This window comes from Ambystoma mexicanum, chromosome 7q (assembly GCF_040938575.1).
Source record: "Ambystoma mexicanum isolate Mex_15411 chromosome 7q, UKY_AmexF1_1, whole genome shotgun sequence".
Taxonomy (NCBI): domain Eukaryota; kingdom Metazoa; phylum Chordata; class Amphibia; order Caudata; family Ambystomatidae; genus Ambystoma; species Ambystoma mexicanum.
The window spans coordinates 630,437,885-630,464,154 of NC_090941.1; the positions used below are offsets into that span (position 1 = coordinate 630,437,885).

General features: G+C 46.0%; 1 protein-coding gene across 3 annotated transcripts in view; it reads right to left on the reverse strand.

The window, feature by feature from the left end:
• Window positions 1-26,270, reverse strand: part of BRCA2 (BRCA2 DNA repair associated) — a 2,020,919-nt gene that overhangs the window by 1,717,369 nt on the left and 277,280 nt on the right. For all 3 annotated transcript variants that reach the window (XM_069639263.1, XM_069639261.1, XM_069639262.1), the window contains exon 4: window positions 8,565-8,786. In XM_069639263.1, coding sequence (XP_069495364.1) covers window positions 8,565-8,786 — 222 coding nt within the window. The remainder of the gene's footprint in view (window positions 1-8,564; window positions 8,787-26,270) is intronic.

Sequence of the window (26,270 nt, forward strand, 5' to 3'; positions counted from 1 at the left end):
TGTTAGACCTTTGATCTGCTCAATTGTTAATGTCGGCGAAAATAAGTAAACGCTGCGCAACTACGAATAACGCGCTTCCTTGCTAGTTAACAACATGTTGTCCAAATATACTGTCAAATATCAGTAAACAGTATTGAGGCAATACAAGTCATCGTTATATAGTATGACTGCTCTACGGTAAGAATGTGACTTATCTTTGCTGAAGAGCAGGAAAAGAAGAGGTGGACATATACAAAATGAAATTCACAACAACTACCCTTGCACAATTTTTGGGAGACACGAACCTAAACTATAGAGAGTATTTACACCATCTTCATTAGCAAATTACAAAAGATAGTTGAATCAGGTATAGCAAAAGTCAATAGCAAATTTATTTTTTACAAAACATATTTAAAAGACAGACCGAATGGTCACATACAAAATATTCTAAAACATGTAAAATGTGTCAGGAATTTAGACCCAGTTCACCCTAATGGTGTTGAAACAGTCTCTTTCTTCTGTTCTGTATTCATCATATATACACAGAACCCAAGTGATGTTAGTAGCCAGGGGGAAAGAGTGACTTTTCTAAAATTAATTAGGTATACAAAGCCCTATCATAGTGTCGACAACATGAGTTTGTTTCCAGCCTTGTTAATTTCCAGATTCAGCCTATCTGGTGGTTCACGATATGGGCGACAGACCAAGGCTTTCTTCAGGACAGGTGCCCTGTACCAGAGAACACTTTGCTAATTGCACCAGATTCTTAGATTACACGAACTGCACATATGTATATCTAGAAACCAAACACATATAAAAACTCAATTAGAAACACAACTATTACCCGTCATATTTGTCTTTATCTAAAAAATGGTGCTCTCATTGTTTGTTTGTTCATCCAACATCATGGTTTTTGTGCGCATTACTCTTAAAAAGTTGTTACAATACATTGTGCTGCCCCCTGCCCCCTCCCCCTGCAGCCACTTCCTGGTCCTCCTCTCCCTTTTTCCCGCCTCCCTGCCCGCCCACACCCCCCTCCCCTTCCTCTCCTCCTCCTGCCTCAATCCTCCTCCCTGGGCAGCCCCCTGCCCAGCAGCCCCCCTCGGCTAAGCGCCCCTTAGGCAAAGGGCGGCTCCCACTGTGTCTGCAGGTGTCCGCAGGGGACACTAGGCGCCAGTCTTCTTGTTAGCTCCACCTGCTCCCCGGCCCACCTCACCTACACCTGTGTACCTCATTCGCATGGTGCCCTCACTTCACTGTGCTCTGCAAATTGTGGTATCCAGGGCTTTTTTCTCCCCTCGCAGGATTCTCATACTTGGGTGGCCTCTCCACTGGGTATCTAACACGCATTTACTGTGTTTACTGCTGTTCTGAATTGTGTTAACTAGGGCTGCTGCTTACTACCTGTCCCCTGCTCTCGTCTGTCTCCCCCCCTCCCTCCTATTCCATGGTGCTCTCTTTCTCGCCTATCTTCTCTAACTGCTTCTCCATTGACTATCCTGCTCTCCTCACTAAATCTGGTAGGAAAAAGTTTAAAAAGGACATCCTGGTCTCCAACCCAGGCCTCCCTATCGCAGACACCTACACCAGTGCCTCCTCTAAGGAAACCCTCACTGACATCCTCTTCTTCGTGCCTTCTCCTGGCCTATGGACCCTTCATATGGTCTCTGTGCTCTCTCCTCTTCTCCTCTTCTCCCATTAATGGTGGCACCCGTTGGGATGTCCTCTTGGCCTCCTTCCACTCCTAACACCATCATTAATGTCTACACTAATGGGACCGTCTTGGTCCAAGGCCCTCAGGCCAACCTGCACCTCTTTGATAGACGCTTCCCGCGCCTCATCAACTTCCTTTCCTCTCCTGCTGTCCCCCTTCCTCTGTCCTCGGCTACCTTGCCTCCACCCTCCCTCCCTGCCCCCTCTTGTGCTCCTTCTTCACCTCCGCAGGGCGTACCTCTGATCTGTACCCCTCCCCGGGAGTCCTTCAAGGATGGCAACCTTCTCAACATTGCCACTCTTAACTCTCGCTCTGCCGTCAAACATTCCTCTGACATCTGTCGCCTTCTTGAGGAGCTGGACCTTGACGTCCTCGGTCTCACTGAGACATGGTTCACGGCCAGCTCTGTCACCAGCTTTGACACACTCCTACCTGACGGTTACAAGACCCTCTCTGAGCCCAGGCCCAACCGTGCTGGGGGAGGGGGGTGGCCCTTATCTTCCCTGAGTGGATTCCTGCCACTGTCATTCCAACGCAGACTTACTCTTCTTTTGAATGCCTTGTCTGCCGACGCGCGCTCTCTCTCTCTCTCTCTCCTAGCCATTCCCTTACCATGGCTACTATCTATCGACCACCTGGTCAAATTTCCTCCTTCCGCTCAGAGTGGGCAGACCTCTCCTCCTCACTCCTGTCCTCAACCACTCAACTCCTCTTTCTTGGAGACTTCAACATCCACCTGGATGCCTCCTGTCCCACCTCTGGACTCTTTCGCGACCTCTGCGACTCCCTCTCTCTCTCTATTCTCCTGTCTGGGCCGACTCATTCTGCAGGGCACACTCTTGATGCCCTGATCTCTTCTGACCTTCCCCTCTATGTCCCTCTCTCCACTCCTCTCTCCTGGAGTGATCACTTTCTCCTATCCTCCCACCTCACCCTCCCTACCCCACAGGCAAATCCACTTCCATCATTGCCACCCACCTTCTCGGTCATCTGACCCATGAAGCGCGTGTCAGTTGAGGCTTTCGCTGCCACCTTCTCTCCCCGCTCCCCCTTCGGCTGGCTCCCAACCCTGACACAGCCCCCGATACTCTTGATATCCTTACCCCTGTCATGAGAATCCGCCTGAAGCCCAAATCCAAATGTAACTCCTGGTATGACTCGGATCTCGTCACCCTAAAACGCAAGTGCAGGGTGGCAGAGGGGAAATGGCGTGCTTCATGTTCATCCTCTGACAAACTGGCCTGCCGCCTGCCCCAAAGGCAATACCGGCTCTCCGTTCTCACCAAGAAGAGAGCCCGCATCTCTGTGGCATCTAACAATTCGGCCGAACTCTTTAAAATCTGCAAGGAGCTGGCCAACCCTGCTGCAGTCTCTACCTCTCCTGTCCCCTCCCAGGCCCTCTGCACGGCACTGGCCTCTTCATCTCTAAAACTCAGGACATCCTGTCCTCACTCTCCTCCTATCACCTCCCTCTATTCCCTGCACTTCCTCTGGCCCTTCCGCAGCCACCCCTCCTCCCTCCTTCTCTGCCTTTCCCCTTTTCTCTGCTGACGAGGTTTCCAGACAAGTCCGATCTATGAAAGTCTCGTCAAAACAGGTTCACCCCTATTCCTCCAAAACTATCAAGGACCACATCGACTCCCTGGCTCCTGCCCTGGCTGAGTTTTGCAACCACTCCTTCACCTCTGGAGTCTTCCCATCCCCACTTAAGCACTCCCTTGTGCACCCTCTTCTTAAGAAACCCTCTTCCGACCCCTCCTGCCCGGATAACTATCGCCCAATCTCCATCACTCCCTTCCTGGGCAAGCTCCTGGAGAAACTGGCCATCTCCCAGCTTAATCTCCATGCTGAATCTGTTGGTAGTCTTCCGGACCATCAGTCTGGATTCAGAGCTGCCAGTAGCACGGAAACTGCTCTCCTGAACATCAGTGAGGACCTGCTCTCGAACCTTGACTCCAACTCTACGTGTGTTCTCATTTTGCTCGATCTCTCTTCTGCCTTTGATACTGTCAAACATGCCATCCTGCTCAACCGTCTCCGCGATAACCTGGGTATCACTGGTCAGGCTCTGGCGTGGCTGACCTCTTTCCTCTCCAATCGACCCTCCCAGGTCCAACTTGGGTCCTTCCTCTCTGACATCTTTTTCTCTACCTGTGGTGTCCCCCAGGGATCTAACCTCTCTCCCTGGCTGTTCAACCAGTATCCGTCACTCCTTGCCCACCACATCGCCGCTCTCTGCCCCAACTTTCAGTGCTTTGCGGATGATACCCAGCTCATTTTCAGGCTACCCTCGGCCGCCTCCTCTCCTTCCCTCATCTCTGACTGTCTGTCTGCTATCCAGGAATGGTGTGCCACCAATGACCTCTGCCTTAATGCCAGTAAGACTGAGATTCTACTCATCGGCACACCCACTCCCTCTTTCTCTACAGCTCTCTGGCCGGCCTCTCTTGGCCCTCTTCCTGCTCCTACCCGCAGGGCAAAAAACACCTTCGACTCCACACTGTCCTTCTCTCCTCACATATCTGACGTCTCTAAGAAGTCACACTACCAGCTGCACCTCCTCAGAGGTATTCTTCCTTTCCTCTCATTCCCCCAGAAGCTCACTGTCTCCCAAGCCCTGGTTCTTTCGAAGCTGGACTACTGTAACAGCCTCTATCTAAATCTGCCTGCCTCTACTCTCCGCCCTTTGCAACTCATCCAGAACAGGACTGCAAGACCTGTCCTTGGCCTCAAGCCCAGGGACCGTATCTCTCCAGGACTGAAATCACTACACTGGCTCCCAGTGACAGCGAGGATTAAGTTCAAAACCCTCTGCATTGTCCACAAGGCCTTCTGGGGCCTTGGGCCAAAATACCTTCAACTCTCTCTTGCTAAATATCTTACTTCTCGAGCTCTTCGCTCATCCGCCTCCAACTCCCTCAGGGTCAGCCACTTCTCCAAGCAACGAGTTGGGGGTAGATCTCTCTCTGCGGCAGGGGCCTCCCTCTGGAACAGCCGTCCTGCCTCCCTTAAACTTGAGGAGAACCATCTCCGGTTCCGGAAGCACCTCAAAACCTTCCTCTTTGCTTCTGATTTTTCTCCCCCCTCCCCTGCTAATTCTTGACTGAAACTGCACTGAATCTGCAACTGGGCCACTCTCACCGATCTCAGTCCTTGGCCCAGCCACTCTCCACTTGCACTGGCAACCCCTGGACTGCGGGACTGTCTCTGTATCCCTACAGCCCCCTTCCCAGCACTTGTTCTGCACTTACCTTGCACTTTCCACTAGCTGACCATATTATTCATTATTATTCTACTTACCCTGTACTGCACTTTCCCCCCTCCCTTTCCCCTTGCACTTTTCCCTTCCCTCTACCCATGCACTTACGCGATCTGAATGACACCTGGCCTAATAGGATCGTTGTCTGTCTTCCCTTTGTTCCCCCTCCCTGCCTCGTCGCGCCTTGAAACACTTGTGTATAGGCGCGTTACAAATGCCATATCATATCATAAAACTGATCAAATACACTTCGAATTTGGCCTTGAGTAGGACAAGAATATCATTATAACCTGCTTCAGCATCGATTGTAGATGGATAACCAATGCTAAAAACGTTGCCATAGAGACAATTGAGCAGGCAAACATAAGGTGTTGCTTAAGTGATTGATGTCTTTCAGATTGAATGCTTTTCACATAAAATGCTAAATTCCGTGCTGTTGCGTTATGACTTAATTTAGGACCCCTTGTACAGTAATGAAACTGTAAAGAAACCAAACATCCGACTTATTTCCGGCTGCAACGCTTGTACCACATCACTGCAGCATTGCTGAAACAAGCATAGGATGTAATTCCAAACCACATACTTGTTCTATAAAGATTCGGATCAATGTGTGCAGCCTTCCTCTCAAGTGTGTTTTCAAACGTATCAGCCAAACCGACGTCCACAGTCTGTCGCTCATAGACCAGACCTTTGAATGATGAAGTACGGATGTTAGGAGCGAGTGGGTGAAATCGCTTCTACTCTGCCTCGGTATGCTTCTCCAGAAAAGGTTAAACCAACCTCCCCCCGTCACCCATTTTTATTTTGTGCATGGATATGAAACAATTTTACCTCACTTTTCTATATTATTTTCCTCCACTCACTCCTGCCATTGTGCAGCAAGTGTGCTATAAAAAATATAAACATTCAAATAAAATGTCAGCTGCATTTATTGTCACCTTTAACTCAACGCACTGGAACGTTTCCCTGTCTCCACTGTATTAATTGTAACTCAATAATCAAGGGGAATGCCATTAATCATCCGAGAACAGGGAAAAAGATTCTGCTCAAAACCTATGGAACTTGTGATAGCACCAATATCATCTACGGCATTAAATGCCCATGTGGAAAATTCTATGTGGGCCAATCCACAAGAATGGCCAAAACTAGATGAACGAGCACCGGTCTTGCATCCGGAATTCTAACATCAACTCGGCTGTAGCACGCCACTGGGTTGAGAATGGACACAACCTGACTCATAAGATTTGTGATTTTGGAAGTACTTACAAGAAACAGTCCACACAAGGACCTAAACCAGCGGTTGAACCGCAGAGAGACCTTTTGGATCGATAGACTTGGTAGTTTGACTCCCAATGGAATCAACGAAGAGATAAATTATCACTGTTTCTTATGATTTATACTGCTTTAATTAATCGGCTTCCAGCTATCAGTATCACCTTGTGTATGTCATCCTGTATACTAGAAAACTGTGGACCCTTAAGCCATCCTGTTGTTTTTCCTGGACACTGTGTCTAGGACCCAAGGTGCCGCCTCCGGACGACACCTCATACAACAGGGGTCTGAAATATGCTAATGTGAAAGCTCAATTTAAGTAATATTGATTATGTTTATCTGACAGTGTTGCACACCCTCGGTGCCGTCTTTCGACGACACCTCACACAACAGGGGCGGAAAAATGTTAACGCTAATGTTGATGAGTGAGTTCAACATCAGCAACCATGAGATTGTATATAATTTTCTAGCAACACCTATTGCCCCTGGTGCCGACATTCTGACGTCACCAGCGACAGTAGGAACATTTCATTCCTACTATCCTATATTTTGGGCTTGGTTCCTTACTGTCCTTAATGTTATTATTTGTTTGTCACCTATTTTTTCCTATGTATTATGTGGCTTACATTATCCACAACAGAGTATTTCTTCTATTTCCATTATTTTACTTTCTCTACTTTTTTCTTTTTTAACTCTATTATTTCCCATTTACATCTATTTGATCAGGTAAATGTCTGAATCCTTTCAGTATTAGCTCATTGGCTTCATTGCAGCCTTGCAATTATGACCGCGCGCCCATCCGGGTGGCTTTGCGGTCACGTGGTAATAAATGGAAGCGTTGCCTCGGCAACGCTGCGATGCGAAAGCCACAGACGAACGCGAGATAGCAAGAGGAGAACTTCTGTCCCTCGCGTTGCACACGTTAAGCGTGGTCAACGTTGAAATTTTGTCTTCAATCAGACTCCACCCACCCTCAAATTCGTATACTTTTTGGTTGCAGCCAATCCACTGAAGGCTGAATTCCTGCGCTGATTTACATCAAGCAGCTTCTGATACCCACATGTTTTACATGTACCACGCTACATCCCGTGTATTCAAGTTTACATACTCAGGTAAAATGCTTTCTGCATTCATTTTACTATCCTCCATTGATATCAGACAGAGCCTTACTGTTCTCTTTTCTTCTATTTTCTACCCTATCCACTTACCTCTGCACCCACTTCTGCAATCTCAACTGAATGGTATGTAATTTATATTATAACATGTTTTTTTGCACCATTATGTGATGTCTTTTTGGACCATGATGAACTGTTTTCTTTATCATTGTTAAATTTATGTACTCCTATACATTACCTGTAGACCTGCCCTGATGAAGGAAATTGAATTCCGAAATGCATTGGCAATTTGTTGGTCTGATTGAAAAAGCAAATGTGGCGATTTCTTCCTCACTAAGAAAGCATTAGTGATCTCTCATTTTTTATGAGACTTATTTTTTTGATAGAATTCTTGTGGATAAAACCATCTTGAAAAACAATTGAATCTCAATATTGTTGTTATTTTTTCAATTGAAAGATAACTTTTTGTTTACTTTTAAGTATATATTTTTTCAAAAAAGTTTTGGACTACTCATATACCCGGATCGGGTCCTTTTGGAGAGCGGCTGTGTGACCCTGCATTTCACTTGGTCTTCTGCCTTACATGCATTTTGAGTTTGGGTGTCTCCAAATTCGTCTCAGCCAGCTCCCTTCTGAATATCTTGACACGAACTATTGGAACAAACGTATTTCTTTGTTTAAAAATTTCAAATATTTGAAACACGTTGATATATTATCAAGTGGTGCCCACTCATCTTCCTTCCAGCTGCATTTATTGCGCCATACCTTAAGAAAGGGCAGCTAAGCCATTCTTCTGAAGGCTTTTATGTATTAACTAACAAAATTCTAGATAAAATATTGGAGGAAAAAAAGTAGCCTACATAAGAAGGTAGCATTTGCCTCTGAAGAGCTTACTTGTACTAACATTATTGGTAATTTTTTTTTCTTTGATGAGATTGGAAGTGTGAGCTGTAGTGCAGTCTCTGGGGAGCAGGGTTGCAAGAACATGACAACACAAAGTGAAACGTGCCTTCAAACAGTGTATTCCTTAGAGACGAAGGACTGCTGTGGAGTCCGCGTTTTACAGGATTGTCAGCTAAACCGAGTAGGACGACGATTTGTACCGTTTTTAGACACAAGCACTCAACACTTTCTTCCAGTGCCAAGAACACAATTTCTTTATAACAGCAATGGAATAAATTACTGGTTAAGCAAACGTCCACTTGCTAGAATAAAAGCTACTTACCAGCTAGAGATCTGCAGCGACCCTGCTTTTTCGTGGGTGGAGTAAAAAGCGGCGATTGTGAATTTGGTTTAAAAATGATTGGAGTCGAAGCCAGCTGGCTGTACGCAGGCATTTTACAGTTCGGGGTTTTAAAAGAATCCAGCTCTGCTGTGCTTTTCGAATCACATCGGGGAGCTTCTGATGTAAGTTCTTCGAACCAATTGAGGCTGGTGGGTCCCAGATCTGCAATGTTAATAAATATATCATACAAATACGATCATGTTAAAACATCAGCCTAAATTCAAGAAAAAACGAACAGGTTTACAAAAAGTTGTTTTGCTGCCAAGAAATATTAATTCGATATATTTTTAATTTCTGACAAATGTTTCACAATGGGTGGTCTCACCAACTTCTTGAAAGCTATAAGGCATCATTGTGTGTGTGGTAGTGTGGGATAATGGAGTGTGGTGTAAAAATGCCGTGTTGTGGCAGGTCATAATTGACACATGGGCATTGTAACAAAGTCACATTGTATCTATGAAGGGGTGAGGGGCTGCCAGTTGGGGATGCCGACAAAGTACACAATGTGTCTATAAAACTGGAGGAGGTATATGGAGGAAATACCCCAGAGTCCCTCTGTATTGGCAAGACTTGCCTGCCTTATGGTATTAAGAGACCCAGCCAGGCATCGTCTAGTTCGCTGCTAAGAGGAAGCAGAAGACGAAAGGGGTGCTATGGTGTAATCACCCAGATCGAATTCCCAGGTGAGCCACTATTTATGCATCAAAGTTAAACCCTTTGGTTTGCTGTCCATAGCAAGCTACACATTTCGTGAACAGCACATGCTACACTTTGCTCATACACACAGGTCTATGTAGCACAGCAGAGGGGTACCAGCGGCAGTTGGACACGCTGAGGCTCATTGAGCCTTGCAGGAGTCGCACACAGCCTAGACTACCAAATACTTCTAGCCCCCAGATCCACCCCCAAGCTGCTCAGTTTGCTGCCAATAGGGGACCGCTATACCATGGACAATCAAGCACTTTGCCTGAATTCAAAATTGTGAATCGGGATTTTAAAGCCTCATTCACCGTCAGGATAAGCTTAACCAATCACAAAGGTGGAAAGAAACAAACACCTGGGGAGCTTAAGGGGCAATGGGAAAAGCCTGGTGGACCAGAGCATAGCCAATCAGTATTCAATCAAGGGAAGACGATAGGAATCAACCAATCAGGAGACCTATTAAGCAACCAGGTTAATTGGAAGCCATATGGAAAAGCTCATCTTGAAGCACAGAGTGTTACAGTCCTGGCTTCTGAACCAGCATCGATGGGAACAGAAAAAGGACCACAAGGAACAAAAAAGCAGCGAGTCTACTGAGGGATATACTTCAGAAACTGGCTGAGAGCAGATGGCAAAGGATAATAAGGAGACGCAAGCCACTTGAGGGATATATATATCAGATCCTGGCAGGATCCAGAGACGCAGAAGAAAAACTAAAGGCCTACGCTGAGGGCGACCCCTAACTGGTACGAGAGAATTTCAAACAAAAACCCTAAATTGGTCGAATGTAACTGCAACCAGTGTCATCACAATCACAGATCACCTGATCAATCTGGACTTTGTAAATCTCCTAGACTTCTCTTGTTCTTCATACATATGGCAATGATGATGCATCAATATTACAATGATCTTTTATATTCAGTATTTCAAGCGAGTCTCTGTTCAATATCTTGACAATGGATTCTACCGTTTTAAATCACTGTGCAACATCAGTAAATAAAAACAAATAATTTATTTGTTTAGGGTTTAAAAGAATACAATAGTGTTCCCTGTGGGATTAAACAAGTATTCTAAACAAGCTATTTTCCTATTGCTTTCAACCCATGGAGCTTATCAAACTAGCTCTTCATTGTGCTTCCTTAAGTGCAATGATTATAAGATTGGCATTTGGCAAAACTCTATGAATTCATCAGTCCCCTGGTGCTGGCCCCAGTGTCTTTCTACCTTGAACGATGGTGTGTTTTCCACCCTGTCCTTTGTTTTTATAGCATTCTTTTTTAATTACATAGCCTCTGGCAAGTTTTAACCTCCCGTTTTTGTAATTGAAATTCGTTTGTAAAGGGTCACACAGAGTTAAGGCCTTTGATAATTCTTCCTGCTGAAACGTTTGCTGTACAACAGCAGATAATTACTGTATCTGCCACAATGTAGACACCATCAACCATATAGTGCTGCCCAGACCACATTGTGTTCGTTAGTTGCATATTTGTGGCAACCCCACACTATCTTATGTGCCCATATCAGATTGACTGTTTGGTAGTTCCATTTTTCCAGCAGCCACCCATTATGTTATGGTTCTGTAACTCAATTTGTGTATCATTGTATGTGTTTAAGTCACTCGATGTTCTAGTTGATTGAATATAAAAAGTACCTGTTTCAGTGCATTAGGAAATGATCTGCATATGAAATAAAGCATTGATTTCTATATGAGACGAACAAGTTACTTACCAACTGGTAACGTTCTTTCGATTGGATGTTCCTCCAACGTATTCCACATCTTTGACATGTAATATCCACAGCTGTGCACTTCGGAAACTTTTTACTTTTTTGGCAGAGGGCGTCCTGTGTCGATATCCCTCGAAGGCCTCCGTCGAGAGCGACGTCACCGGATGTTATAAATAAGACGCACGGCGCCTGTAGCCTCAGTTTATGTTTTTTCCCTTAGAATGTGTGGAACCAATCCAATGCCTGCAGGACTGCACATAGTCTTGCGGAATCGTAAGCTGCAAACGCATAGGAAATTCTCCAGAGGGGCAGGCTTGGAGGGCGATGTGGAATATGTTGGAGGAACACCCAATCGAAAGAACGTTACAAGTTGGAAAGTAACTTGTTCTTCGAATGGATTGTGTCCTTCAACGTATTCCACATCTTTGAAAGACTCCCAAAGGAGTACCAGAAAAATGGAGGAGGGAAAAGAATTTAGAATATCCAATCAAATGGCGGAATAGAACCGCCTTACCAAAGGCCATATCGTGACCATGGATCACATCTAGGGAGTAATGTTTAACAAAAGTGTGGATATAAACCCATGTGGCTGCTTCACAAATATTCCTCATAGGAACTCCCCATTGGAAAGTGGTGGAAGTAGCCACGCCCCTAGTGGAATGAGCTTGCAACCCTTCAGGAGGGTCCTTACCCGCCAATCCTTAACACCCAGTAATGGTGAGGATAATTCACCTGGACACAGTCTGTTTGGTTACAGCCTGGCCCAATCGGTGTCCAGCATATCCCACAAAGAGTTGATTGTCCACTCTGACCCTGGACATCCTAGAAATATAAAAGCTCAGAGCTCTCCTAGGATCCAACCGATGGAGACACTCCTCTGCCTTACCAGGATGAGGAGGAGGATAGAAAGAACCACTTTCTGGCTCAAATGAAATTCAGATACTACCTTACGTAGAAAGGAAGGACGTACCCGTAGTACAACTCTGTCCTTGTGGAACACAGTAACGGGCGGCTCAGATGAAAGTGCCTGCAATTCACTCACTCTGCGAGTGGAAGTAACCGCAACCAAGAACACTGTCTTGAAGGACAATAATCTCAAAGGACAAGAGTGAAAAGGTTCAAATGGAGCACCCATAAGAAATTTCAAAACCAAATTCAAATCCCAAACCGGCGGGAACACATTAGTCAGTCCTTTAAGAAATTGAAAAATCAAAAGGAATCTTTAAGTAAGAACATACTTCAGACGAGCGCTTAAGTATAGACAGCGCCGCCAGGTAACCTTTAATGATACCTACACAAAGGCTCCTGTGGGCCAAAGAAAGTAAGAAAGACAAAACCATAGGAATGGAACACTGAAAAGGATCAACATTTTGGCCTCTGCACCAGTCGCAAAACTTGCGCCAACGGCAACGGTACAGGGATTTTGTTGCTGGCCTTCTGGTCGAAAGCAACACCTCCATCACATCATCCGGGAGGTCCCAATCCTTATATCTCAACCTTTCAGATACCAAGCGCGAAGGTTGAGAGTCCTGACCTCTGGATGGAGAACCTGACCCCCCCCTCTCGCGAGAGCAGATCCTCTCGGTAGGGAAGACGGCGTGAAGGGCAGATGGACATTTCTAGAAGGTCCGAGTACCACGCTCTTCTGGCCCAATCCGGAGCAATGAGGATCATGTGGGACCCGAACCTCCGTAGGACTGGAGAAAACGCCTACAGCAGTGGGAATGACCAATCCACTACAAATGCGTCTAAGGCTCCTCTCATAGAAAATTCCCTTGATCAAAATCTCTCGCACTTCCGGTTGGCACTGGTGGCGAAGAGATCCACTTGTGGGGTTCCCCAAAGGGCGAAGATCTCCAGAAGGATTTCGTGAGCCAACTCCCACTCATGAGAGATTGTGCTCTGCCGCCAAATTTTCGTCTCCGGCCAGATGAACTGCCGAGAGCGAAATTCCCTACTGGATGGCCCAGAATCAGAGCTGCATTACCTCTCTGCACAACGGGAGTGACCCTTCCCCCCCCCCCTTTTTTGTTGAGGTAATGCATGGCCACTGTGTTGTCCGTCATGATCAGAACACTCTTCCCCCGCACAGACGGCAGAATAGCCATCAGGGCTAGCCTGATGGCGCTGAGCTCTAACAGGTTGATGTGGAGTTTGGACTCCGACAGAGACCAACGACCGCTGGCGGTCAAGGCGTTGGCATGAGCACCCCATCCTGTGAGGTTAGCATCCGTCACTAGTCACCTCCAGCCATGGTTGCCAAAACCGCTCTCCCGTCATCAGGTTCCCTTTGTTGGCCCACCGCAGAAGATCCTAGGAGACCGAGAGTGGAATCTGAATGGGATCCGACATCTTGCCTGAGAACTGCGACCACTGCACCTTGAGGACCCATTGCAGGGATCTCATCCGCAGCCTGGCCTCTGGCACCAGAAAAATGCAGGATGCCATGAGGCCGAGCAACCTTAAGAATTTGAAAAGCTGGGAGACTCTGGGCACGTTGAAACTTGTCCACCATCTGCACAATGTGATGAGCCCTCACCTTGGGAGGCGAGCACTTCCCCAAGGACGTGTCCAACACAGCCCCAATGTACTGGAGCTGTTGGGAAGTTGTCAGATGCGACTTCAAGCCCAGCCTGTGGAGGGAGCGGCAGGTGGGACAGGTGAGTCAATGCTTGCTCGGGAGAGCGCACACGGATCAGCCAGTCATCTAGGTAGGGGTAGACGTGAATCCCCCCCTTGCCTGAGAATCGCTGCCACCATTAGCTCGGTGAAGACCCTCGGGCGGAGGTCAATCCGAATAGCTGGACCCGAAACTTAAAGTGTGAGTCGCCAGCTGCAAACCTCAGGTACTTTCTGTACTTGGGATGAATCAGCACATGAAAGTAAGCATCCTGTAGGTCCAGAGAAACCAACCAATCCTGAAGTTGAAGGGCCTGGAGGACGAGAAAGAGTGCCCATCTTGAACTTGTCCTTCCTGAGAAGTTTGTTCAACCAACGCAAGTCCAGGATGGGTCTCAATCCCCCATCTTTCTTTGGGATAAAAAAATAAGGGGAATACCAACCCTTGTTCCTCTCCGCTACAGGCACCAGTTCTATAGCACCTTTCTCTAGCAGGGTCAAGATCTCCTGCACAGGAGCAGATCAGGAAGCTTCAAAGAGAGATTCTCTGGTGGATGGTCGTGAGGCTGCTTTAGGATGGGAAGGCAATAGCCGTGGGCGATTGAATCCAGAACCCACGCATCCGAAGTAATGGCTCACCACTCTTTGAGATGCTGAGACAGTCTGCCCCCAACCGGCGAACCACGGGACATGGCCTCATGACTGTTTTGGAGTGGTTGTGGCAGTGCCTGAAGGCAAAGAGGCAGCTGCCTGAGCGTCTTTGGCACCTCTATTTCCCCGACCACCATGGGTACTTTTACTCTGACCCCTTTGACTGGCGGCTCCTCTCGTTGTACCAAAGGGGGAGTAGTAACGAAAAGAACCTCCCATCCACTGCTGTCCCCTAGGACGAAAAGGCATAGGTTGACGCATGGCTGCACTTAAAGATTTTGCTGCCATCAAAGGGCATGTTCAAAAGACGGGCTTGCACATCCGGAGCAAAACCCGACTTCTGCAACCACACCAATCTGCTTATAACGGTGCTCGCAGCCATGGACCGGTTAACACTGCTGGCCATGTCCAAACCCGACTGAAAGGATTCACACATGGCATCCTTGCTATCTTGCACGAGAGCAAGGAACCCATCCCTTTCTTCCCCCCTAGGGAATATGCTCAGCCGCAAGAGAAACAGTTCCACAGAGTGCGTGAAATGGTTTTTCTCAAGGCAGAAACATCAATATCTTGGTTCTGGTTAGAGAGGGCTTATGTCAAAGTAATAGTTGTACTGGATAGTAACTAGTCCTGGCTGGGTTTGAACATCGTACGAGGTCCCGCGGTGGTCAGCTCAAATTGCTTTTTGTCAATTACATGGATTAACCGTGACATATCGATATGTATGTCACAAGAAGTGGCACAGAATTTGTGATACACGGATTGAAATAAAACAACAAGGATTGTTAACACTTAGCAAGTGTGGAAATGTACAGTTATTATACTAAAAGGTATCACCTTGCCAGCGCCAGAGTATGAGCATCAGATCTCAAGTACCTAACCTAATATCACATTAAATTTGGACAACGAGAGCAGTGTCCTGCTGAGATCTAAATACAGACGGCAGGCAAACATCAGTGACAACCGACAGGGGCACTTTTAGCCGATGAAGATATAGCGCAGGGATCCACAGTTCCCACTAGCTCCAACACCCTCACACCATTAAAAAAATAATTACATTAATTATTTAACTGATTCTTGCAGTTGAACTGATCTAAGAAGTTTGATGGATGACCTATGTAGGAGGTGCAGAATGTTTTTTTGATTGCATCAAATTTGACTCGGATTTGTGAGTGAAAATAACTTGATTAGAATACTTGTTCAACTAATCCCACAGGGAACACCCCTTTGTATTATTCTGAGTTAACCCAGTTCACATGCGTGAAGGGGTTGGACCTTCTGTAAGCACGCGTGGTTTAAATGCCTTCAATTGCTGCCTCCTCGCGAGGGCTTGATGGCTGCAACTGTTCAAAGCCACTGGCTTATTTGCAATAAATAGCAAGTGTAAAAAGTAAGGTTTAATGTGATGCAGAGAGATTGGCATTATAACTACAGGTAATCATGCCATTCACTAGCTTTTGCCATCATACGAACAGGATAGTGCCAAGATATCCTCCAATGCTATTCTTATCAGGCACTGCTGTCATCTTCCAGTCAACCCATCCAACCCTCAGGTACTTCTACCACTGCAAGGTACTGCTTCCCACACCAAAATAACTTACACCATTTCCAATTAATGGCAAGGTTCCGAATACGTCTAGCATATGAGCACTTAGTGTCAGGTTCCATTATAATAACCAGTTAGCAAAGTAGTGGTAGCTTCCATTATAATAACCAGTTAGCAAAGTAGTGGCCATGTCCATTTTTAACAAATAGCACAGAAATGCCAGGTTGCATTATGCGCACGTCACAATATGTCCAGTCACCAAGAAAACACTGGATTCCACGGTTCTCAGTTAGCTTGGTGAGACTACATTTACGTATACATAGAGATAACAGAGAGAGAGAGAGAGAGAGAGAGAGAGAGAGAGAGAGAGAGAGAGAGAGAGAGAGAGAGAGAGAGAGAGAGTGTGTGTGTGTGTGTGCGTGCGCGCGCGCACACACACACACACACACACACACACACACACACACACACACTTGGAAAGTGCTTTGGGCTATCAGGGTTTATGCTCCCTGAAGGCAGGATTAAAGTCAGACGGCGGTGCTATAGGGAGAGAGAAAAAGAAGGGGGGAGAGGAGGAGAGAGGGAAGGGAGAGAACGGGGGGAGAGAGAAAAGGGCGAGTGAGAGGGGGGGCCGGGTGGAGGTAAGGGCCCCCCAGCAGGGGAATGTCGCCCGGGGCCGGGGATTGGGCCAAGGCAGGCCGGGAAAAGGGCAGAAAGAAGAGGTTGTGTATGCATGTAGCGTTGCAGTGCTGGAGGAGGTGTTGGTGTGCACAGAAGTGTTGGTGAGTGTGCAGTGCTGGGATGGTTTGTGGGTGCTCCGAGGGCAGTGTGTGTGCACTTGTGAGGTATAGTTCTTGGGCTGTGTGTGCACAGTGCTTCATGCGGGTGTGTGTGATCTAGATATATATATATATATATCCCCGTTTGGTTGGTAGCACAGTTACTATGCATGTTTTGGCTGTTCTGTCCATTAACAGTCATCCTGTTGTGAATTATTTTTTAAACTACAGTGAATAAAGTGCTACACAAATGGACTCAAAAAGTGGGCTGTAGATTGCATTAAAAATACCACTTACAAACTCATTGGGATACTACTACAGTCACATTTTTGCTTGTGTATTTGAAATGTTCTAGTTTTGTATTCATAACAGCGTACAGTAGGCAACTATGATAACTCATACACAGAAAATTGCATCTACTTTACCCCCATATCTTTTCAACTAAACGGTTGTGGCAATTCAGAGGTCCCAATTCATTTTAACAAGTCTTTCCTCTCTACTGCACAAAAGCAGCTTGCGTACAGCAGGCATTCCAACCCCCTCATCAAAGAGCTTCCTTCCTCTCTATGCACCTACCGAGAGGCATCCCGCTTCATTTCCTCTAACTTCTAGTCTTTCCCTTCCAATTTCAAAATCAATTCTCATGGTCATCACAGGAGGAATTTTGTTGGGGCATGTTGAAGAACTCTGCCCAGATGCTGTGACTGATTCTCGTCCTCCCTAACCTTTCACTCTGTTAGAAATTCCTCCACCATAACCCATTTGACCCTGCAGCCATTCTAAAATAGGGGGTGGGGGAAGAGGACGGGGAAAGATAGGCACTTGTCCAGTCAAGTGTGGTGCAGTTGGGTATTCGTGCAGAAAAAACACAGACAATTAAGTCAGCGATTCATCAAATCTTTCTTTTTATGGGCAGCAATATCATAATGTAAATCATGGATAGAAAGTAGATGTCCCGGTCGGATATGTTTTGAAATAAAGTTACCCAGTGTAAATTCCCTATGCAGGTGCATACATCTTCAAATCATATAGAAAAAGTCTTCTATCTCATTCACACACCTATTACATTTGGGAACATTGCCAGGAAGAGAACACACAGGCCCTCTGTGGAGTCGGGTAGCTCCTATATTGCATCTTAAATTGTGTATGCTTGAAACAAGCATTAGGTAAGACCCATTTAACGTGAAAGCAAGTGGTCTCCATATCCAGGTCGGTAAAGTTTGAGCCGATATCTTGATCTCATGGTGCCTGGATATCAATACATTGATGAGATGACAGCGAGGTTAGTGGTTGACAGAGCACTGTTATTTTCCTCTGTCCTACTAGCGGTGCCACAGCCAGTGTCGGGGTCGGAGTGGGAAAAGAAATATACTACTTGGAGAGGTTGTGGAGGGTTAATCATTTTCGTTGCATGTAATGTTTTGTGTAAACAGCAACTACAGCTAATATTCCTTCTGTTCTGTTAAAAACGACAATATCACATTGCTGCCTACTGACCAAATTGTTCACCTGAGTCCAGCTGTTACAATTTTGTACATCCGACTTAAGTACCAGTGCTCCATGTGCTCCTGTGGGAATTACATCTCCCAGATGACTACTACAAGTGCAGTCTTACTATCTCACTGCCTGTGAGAAGACCATCCAAATGCACTATCTTTACACCAGGGATCTGAAACCTGCCATTCTGAAGATGTTTTGGGGTAAGATACACACACCCCCTCACCATTGGACTAAGCTGCTGGGGCTGAGGGGAGTTATAGGGCAGACAAGCTCTCCGTCTATTGGTCTGATTATGTGAAGCGGATAGCTTTGCTTGCCTCATCTTGTCAAGTGACCTAATCCAGTCTGCTCGCTGAATACGCATTTTAACTTTCGTGGGATTTCGGATAAGTAATTCCACTGAACAATCTGAGGCGACCAAAATTTATTGACATTTTACCTCCAAATTACTTAGTAAGATGTTAGCTCCTCTTTGTCTTGTCAGTGCTACATTTTCATACAGTAAGCCTTTGGGGGGGGGGGGGATCTAGAAGCAGCCTACATAATGAGATCCATTTCCACTCCATAATTCCCCTCAGTGAGGTCAGACCTAATTCACACCACAAATAACTAATAGGGACATAGTTGGGCAAATTTAACAGCTTTTTAAGCAGTTTGGCCTCGATTTCATCCCAATCTATGTTGAAAGTTAAGGGATTGGTATCCAAACCAAATACAAGAATCGGAATTACTTTGCCTACATAGAACTTAATCATGAGCTGAATAGAGAACTTACAGAATTTGTAAAGAATCTTTTTCATCTCCGCCCCCAGATTGAGAACCTTTAGGTCAATTGATGCAACCACATGGCCCCAGAGTCGGACAGGATTGGAAACTAGCCCCTAGGTAGATGATCTCAGTTACTACCTCAACAACCCGACTCTCCAACTCCCAAGTGAAAGACTTAAGTAACTTGTTGGGATGTTTAAATACAAGAATCTTTGATTTATCTGGATTGATTCTTAAGTGATTACACTTGGCATAATCTGCTAAAGCTGATAGTAGGCGCTGAAGGCCCACTTGAGTGCGATCCAAGACTACCACGTCAACCAGTTTTTAGATCACCAATTTCGGGGGACACTAGACCCCTATCGTGTAACCACACAGTCAGAACTGAGATAAAGAATAAACAGAAAAGGGGCAATCATACACCCCTGACGGACTCCTCGTTCGATCTTAATTGGGTCCGACAGGGTGCCAGCGCTCGAAAGCCTGACTCGCACAGAGGAGTTATGGTGAAGTTCAATTAGAAAGGACAGGAGGTGAGGCGGGACACACCAGGCATTCAATTTTTTCCAAAGCATATTTCTATTAATAGTGTGGAATGCCTGGGAGAGATCAATCCAGCCTCCAAACAGGGGCAGCCCCCCTTTCGCCCCGATTGCACAGTTAAGCAGCTCAAAACCAAACCATTAAGCAACATCGACAACCCCCTTCTGAAGTCAGTTTGTTGTTTAGGAATAATTCCTTTTAACTTAGCCCAGAACTCCATTTCTGCCAGAATCAAGTCTACGAAGATTTTGCTATCCGCATCTAAAAGATAACGGACGATAGTTCAAGGCTGCTCAACGGTCCCCTTTTTTTATAAATAGGGATCACCACAGAGGATCTCCACAATTCTGGCAGTTCTTTGGCCATCAGGATGTTATCAAATAAGAGTTTTAGGAACTGCGCCCACAAGGGAGGGTTACTTTTTAGAATAAAGTTACTGAGCCCATTTGGGCCAGTCGATCTATAACTAGACTACTTCCAGATCAGGCATTCAATGGTCTTAGAGATAAAAGATAAGGACCAAGCACCCTTCAAATCTGTTCTTGTAATTGCGGTATCCGAATAACCATACACCTCTGTAAAGTGCCTGACTCACACCTGCTCCTGTAAAATAATTTCTTGACCATTCAACAGTTGCCCATCCAAAGAACCTACTATTGGCCAAAAGTTCCTAGAATTTCTGAGGGATAAGGCCCTCAACATCTTTTCCCGGTCTTGCTGGTAAATTAGATGTCTATGCGAACGTACCCAGTTCCTATAAGCATTATTCACACCCTAAGATGTTTATCAAGAAGCTCTTTATCCAGCCCCATTTTCTTCAACCTGGCCGAGTGATGCAGTTTCAGCTTCTTTTGTTCCTGGATATGAGAATCGTAGATATGCTTGTGGGTCACCTGTTTCTTATTAACATGGACAGATTGAGGGCTTAATTCCCACAAGAAAGCCTGGAATTTAGCAGGTGCACAGCAGCACAAGAGCTGACCATCTGACAGCGGTTTTACTCGCCCAGTCAACTTATCAATTAAAGGCATACCCGCTCTTTCAAATTTTCTTAAGCGATTACCTGCAGAGTTTACTGCCACCTCCTGATAAGTTAGTTGTACCAAGGCCCTTTCTCGAGACACTGTGGCAATCAACATGTCGTGATCATCTGTGTTTCCACTAACGACGACAAATTTCAGACAGTTGTCGAATATCCTTCTGGTTACAAAGAAATAATCTAAGGTAGAGAAGGAAGCGCCTCTATGCCAAGTCGGTTCACTCGAAAGATCTCCCACCACATTCCCATTCAATAATCAGAGTCCCCTATCCCTCATGTATTTTAACCAGATTTTTCCATTCGTTGTACTTGTTTTAATATTGCCTGATAATTTATCCACGGCATGAACACACTGGGAATTTAAAACACCTGCTATTAAGAGTTGATCTGCCGGGAAAAAAGAAGCATATTTAACAAGACGGTCCGATAGATCTAACAAAAAAAAAAAAAAAAGAACAAAAAAAAGCCATTTGAAACCACAGGGTTCCAATACAAGTTGACCACCAACCAATGCTCATCGGCCCTTTTACCAGATAACCCCACTCTCACAATCGGAATTCCTGTCTCTCTATAGATAGCATTTCCGATGACATGAAAACATTGTTTTTGCATGCAACAAGGAGACCCCCTGCAGGCCTCTTCCTTCCCCCCAGTACCCCCCTGTTTCCCCCCCGCCGATTGCTGGGCCAGCTGCTGAAAAGTTGAAAAGCCATCGATTCCCACAGTGTACATCAAGTAAGTTTCCTGAAGAAGAATAAGATCAGAGCTTTGGATGGTGTGCAGTCTCAGAGAACAATGAATTAAAACCCCTGGAGTTCTAGGAGAGTAGATTGAGGTGATGATCAACTAGAGTCTCTGCTGCGGAATGCCCAATTTAAGAAGAACTTGGGTGATAATGTCTGGGACCAAATCCCACGCATTCAGTGAGGAAGGAAGCGAAGCAGCTGGGCCTATCGAAGCTGAATTAGATCCCAGACTAGGGAGAACAGATGGATATGAAGTCATCAACCGAGGGCACAGTTCCGAGATTATTAAACCCTGCTGATTCCAATCCTCTAGTTTAGTGTCAATACAGCTATATTAGTATTTTGACTCAATGGAAAAGTCACCACGTTAATATCTGCTGTTGTGAAATACTTCAAGGAGGGAATAGATTTCCTATCCATCAAGATTGCAGAATGGTTTAAAGGTGAGTTTCCAATGTCATTTGGCAGCTTTCTTAAGAGATAGACTTTAAGCTCCCTCTTTAGTCCTGCTGATTTTGGTGCCGATTGTCGAAAATCAGCCGCATTGCTTTTCAAGGGTAAACCCGACTCAGGATCAGGAGCAAGCGACCCGCCATTCACTGGGCCCACAAACAGCAGATTACCAGGATTAACTCCAGAATTTACCATACATGCTAGATTATTTCCCCAACAATTGACTTAGGACCACTCCCCCTACAGCCCTTTTGTCAGCCATCGGCTGTGCTGATAAACTTGGAATTAGGGAGCTTAATTTGGTCCTAGCTTTCAAAAAGATAGGGCCCAATTTTAGCAAAGTTTTAACCAGCTTGGCTTTCGCAAGGGCCTTTAAGAAGATGGGGGGGGGGGGCTATTTTTCTTGGTAGAACAACTGGATCTGTCCGAATAGCCACAGCGCTCGATTTCACCGCCACCTCCACAGGCGGTTCCTACCGCTTATTCTGAGCTTTTATGGATGCGTTCACCTTTTTGCCTTTAGTGGCGTTTGGGGGTCTCGAGTCCTCTACACTACTAGCTAGTACAGTTTTCCCCTTCAGATTTTTGATTAAAACGATTTATATCTGAGGATTGGTTCTTCTGCTTTGATTTCTTCAATTTCTTACCCACAATTGCCAGAGAATCAGTTGAGGGATTATTAGATTTTTAGATTTCCCATTCGATTTCTTTTTTTTAGGCTCTTCAACCAACTCCACTTCCCCCGAGGGAATAGGTTCACCCTCTTTATTCACAATGCCATTAGGCAACTCAAAATCCTCCACTTGTGCTAAACGTAGGAACTCCTCCATGACTGATGCGGAAAATGGAGTATCACTCATCTTATTTGCCTCTAAAAAAAATTCTAAGACGGGACTGGCCGTGTCAGAAGATTGTTGAGACCAAGAATCTATTTTCTCAGATAGGGACCTAATCTCAACCTTGGTATCAGTCCATCTGTCATAAAGACTGTCCAGCTTAGTTGATTGCAAACTGGATGTGGAGCACAATTGCCCCAAAATGTAAAAAACGGAATCATTCAGAGCCGTTTTTATGGCCACCATAGTATTTTCACTCACCTCCAGATCTTTTGTGATTTCCAATAGTGTTCCAGATTGAAAACCTTAAACTTGAAGTGCAGCAGCAAAGACCTTAACCAATGAGGTCAAGATAAAATTAAGATCCATTATTGTGGGAGGCACCAGTTAGTTCGATTTGCTCAAGGACGTGGACGTGCATGTCGTTTGAGTTTATTCATTTTTCCGGGGATTGGACAGAAGGGTTCTGGGAGACTATTACTTTTTCCCCAGTTGTAGGTACTGCATTCAATTCAAACGAGGATTCGATCAATTCACGACTTTCAAGTTTTAACAATTCTGCGTCGAGAGGCTCTGTCCCATTTAAGTCCTTTTCTGCCAAGTCCCTTTCCTGAATGGAAATCACCGTGCAAAACATACTGATTGTAATGTTGCCCTCAAACATTTTGCAATGCATTCTGCATTAGGGAGGAAGTGTAACATTAGAATGGAAATCATAAAAGTTTGAAAACACTGCACGTTTATATGAATGTCACTGTCTAATAGTATCCTATGTAGGATTTACTTTCTTTCATGCAAGGCAACTGTCAAATTACCTGATAGGCGCTTGAAGTTGTTGTTGACTCCGGAAAAGAAATGGATCCAGAATCTTGCTCCTTCATTTTCAGTGCATTGTCACAAAGTGGTAAAAGGGAAAATTAGATTTGCATTAGATATGTGGGAAGATCCAACTGTCGATAATATGAACTTTTGCAAGTCTGTAGGGCTCACCATTGGTATACTGGACGTGTCAGTGGTTTCGTCACTTGCAAGGGTCTGTGCTTCCGTCAGTATGCTCTCCTAAACAAATGGTATGTCAAACAACCGATTATGAAAAGATTATGCTTCTTTTGAAAGGCACTATGGCATTGTTTTCTATGGTCATAATTACTTTCTAGGATGCTCCACAAACCAGGGACAGTTAAAAAGTAATACAATCTGGTAAATATGCAAACTGTAGTAAGACACATTTATACCGAAAGCATCAATCTGTTTATGAAGTTACCTGTTCAATACCCCACCGCCTACAGCTAATTCATCATCCGGGAATCACCAGAGGCAGCGTGTGCATGAATAGAGTTGGAATTGCATTTGGAAGCAATTTATGAGAATTTCTGAGTCGATGCTTTTTGGTGTACGGCGATTGGTCGTACATATCTGGGGGTAAAGTGCAGGCTGCAGATGCAGGATCGATTGGCTCTCGAGTCTGCAATACAGCCTGGGCTCTATTTTCAAGCTCGTTCAGCGGAAAACCAGAATGTCGAACCCATTCTCTTATTAAATCAATATTCCTCGGAAACGCATGCATGATTGTGCCCTTACTTTTGACATGGCTCCTAGAACGGCAACCGAAAACCGTACAAGCAGGCATTCTTGAAAAATCTATAAGATCTGTATAAAAAAAGTACACATAATTACAAAAGAATTCTACTGAATGCATGAGATTGAGGGAATTATATCAAAGTTTTCTATGCAATGTTTGTTTTGTCAAAGAAGCAAAACCTGTGTAGCGTAGTCAAATATACACTGGGATAAGTTTCATACAGAATTGATGGATGTGACGCAAATCGTAACGTGTTACTCGTCTGTTGAATGCATCAAAAGGAAACATGCTTATAGACATGGTGCGAGGAAGATGCGATTCTATCACAATCGACACTGATGAAATTTGCTATATATATAGAGATCAGAACACTTTAAACAGTAGACAATGGTAAAGTCATTGAAATGAATGAACATTAATCTACTGGGTACATTCGTTCAAATAGATAGAAATTTTGAGATCAGAAAGAGTATAGTGAAGTTAAAAGGGTGACCTGCCCTTACCTCGACTAACAAAAAATTTGATTCAGCAAGCAGGGTAGTTAGTAGCAGGAGAACAGGTAGCACGATCAAGAGTTAATTTCCAGTGCTGACAGATGTTCACAGGTAGCACGATCACAAGTTGACTTCCAGTGCTCACAGATGTTCTCGGGATAAATATCAAGGGGTTTATAAAGAAATGGAAAAGTGGGTGTGTATGTGAATGAGTCACATGTTTCTAGCACGATCTGATTGAGGGGAGCCTGGAGACACTGAGTCTGGCTATGCCATGTGAACAATGACCCCTGCGCGGAAGAAACCTTTGAAGTGTACATGGTGTTTGGCACCACAGCCGTTCCCACCCTGCCAACCCCCTTGGGAGCGCACAGCCACAGGTGTGAACTGCCATTGATACTGGAGGGGGGATGGATGGGCATAAGGCATGCAGAAAAGGGCCAGAGGATTCCAAGATGGCCACCGACACTAGATAGACGTGTCGACGGTGCTCTAGAGCCCATCAGCTGATTTTAACGGCCCCACCCCCCGTGCAATTCACTGAGCCTGCAAGGAGCCCTTGGTACACATTGTGGACAAAGGTGATAGTCTGAGCTAGAACACGTGCGGCCGGGAGAAATGTAGCACCCCCCGAGCCGATCGCACCGGAGGAGGGAGACTGCGCGGGTCGAAGAAGCGGCAGCCCGTCGGTGGCGCCTCGCTTCCCGCAAGAGCCAGCCCAGTGGATCAGTGAATCGCAGAGGGGGTAGCCCCTAATTCAGCAAGCAAGGAAGAGCAGCAGTTTAGAAGGAGGTTCTGCGGCTCTGTGGAGGACAGCAGGCAGGAGTGCATCGGCGGGCGCGGAAGCAGAAGACACCCCAGGCTCCCGAGCTTCTTGGCGCGGCAGGTGGCCAGAACAAGCCATGTCAACCAAGAGGCCACAAGGGGAAACTGCCAGCGGTCTGCGGTAAGGGGAGAGCGGGACGTCTGAGTCCACTCATGCGGGCGGAGCAGTGGTTACCCCCCCCCCGGGAGCTGTCAGGAGGTGTGGAGCAGCGTCGAGGCAGACCAAGGCCCTCTGGAACAGGGACAAGGGTCCCACAGAGTCTCGGAGTGAAGTGAAGGATAAATTTGCCTTTGCCCCAGCGCATGAAGGTAGGCAGGCAGGGCGGCGGAAGGGGAGGACACGAGGACAGAGTGAGGAGCGGAATGCCACCCCACGTCTTATGCCAGATCACCGTGAGTGAGGAAGTGGGACCAGGGGAGCGGGCCCTCACCACCCCCCAGGGAATCAGTGTGGTCCATTGGAACAGTGGCGCACCATCGGGAGCCACGGGGGGCAAGCCTGAAGACGAAGAGTTGGCGTTAGAGGAGGGGGTTGCGAAACAGCCTTGGAAGAGATGGGACACAGTAAAGGGGAATAAGTGGCAGTGTCTGGCATCCCCCTCGCCGCTTGTGAGTGGGGTGCCTGTGACGAACCCCCGTCCCACCGGAAGGGAAGTCCTCAGAAGGGTGAGACCACAGCCAAGGAGGAGTAGTGGAGTTGAGGGCCTGTCGACCCGGGACCATAGCGGACCCAGCGGGCCTTGGGTCTTTACAGGAGGAGGGGATCAGTAGTTCAATATCACCCACTAGAGAATGTCCTCGAAAAATAAAGGTAAGCAGGCCAAGGGCGGTCTGTCGC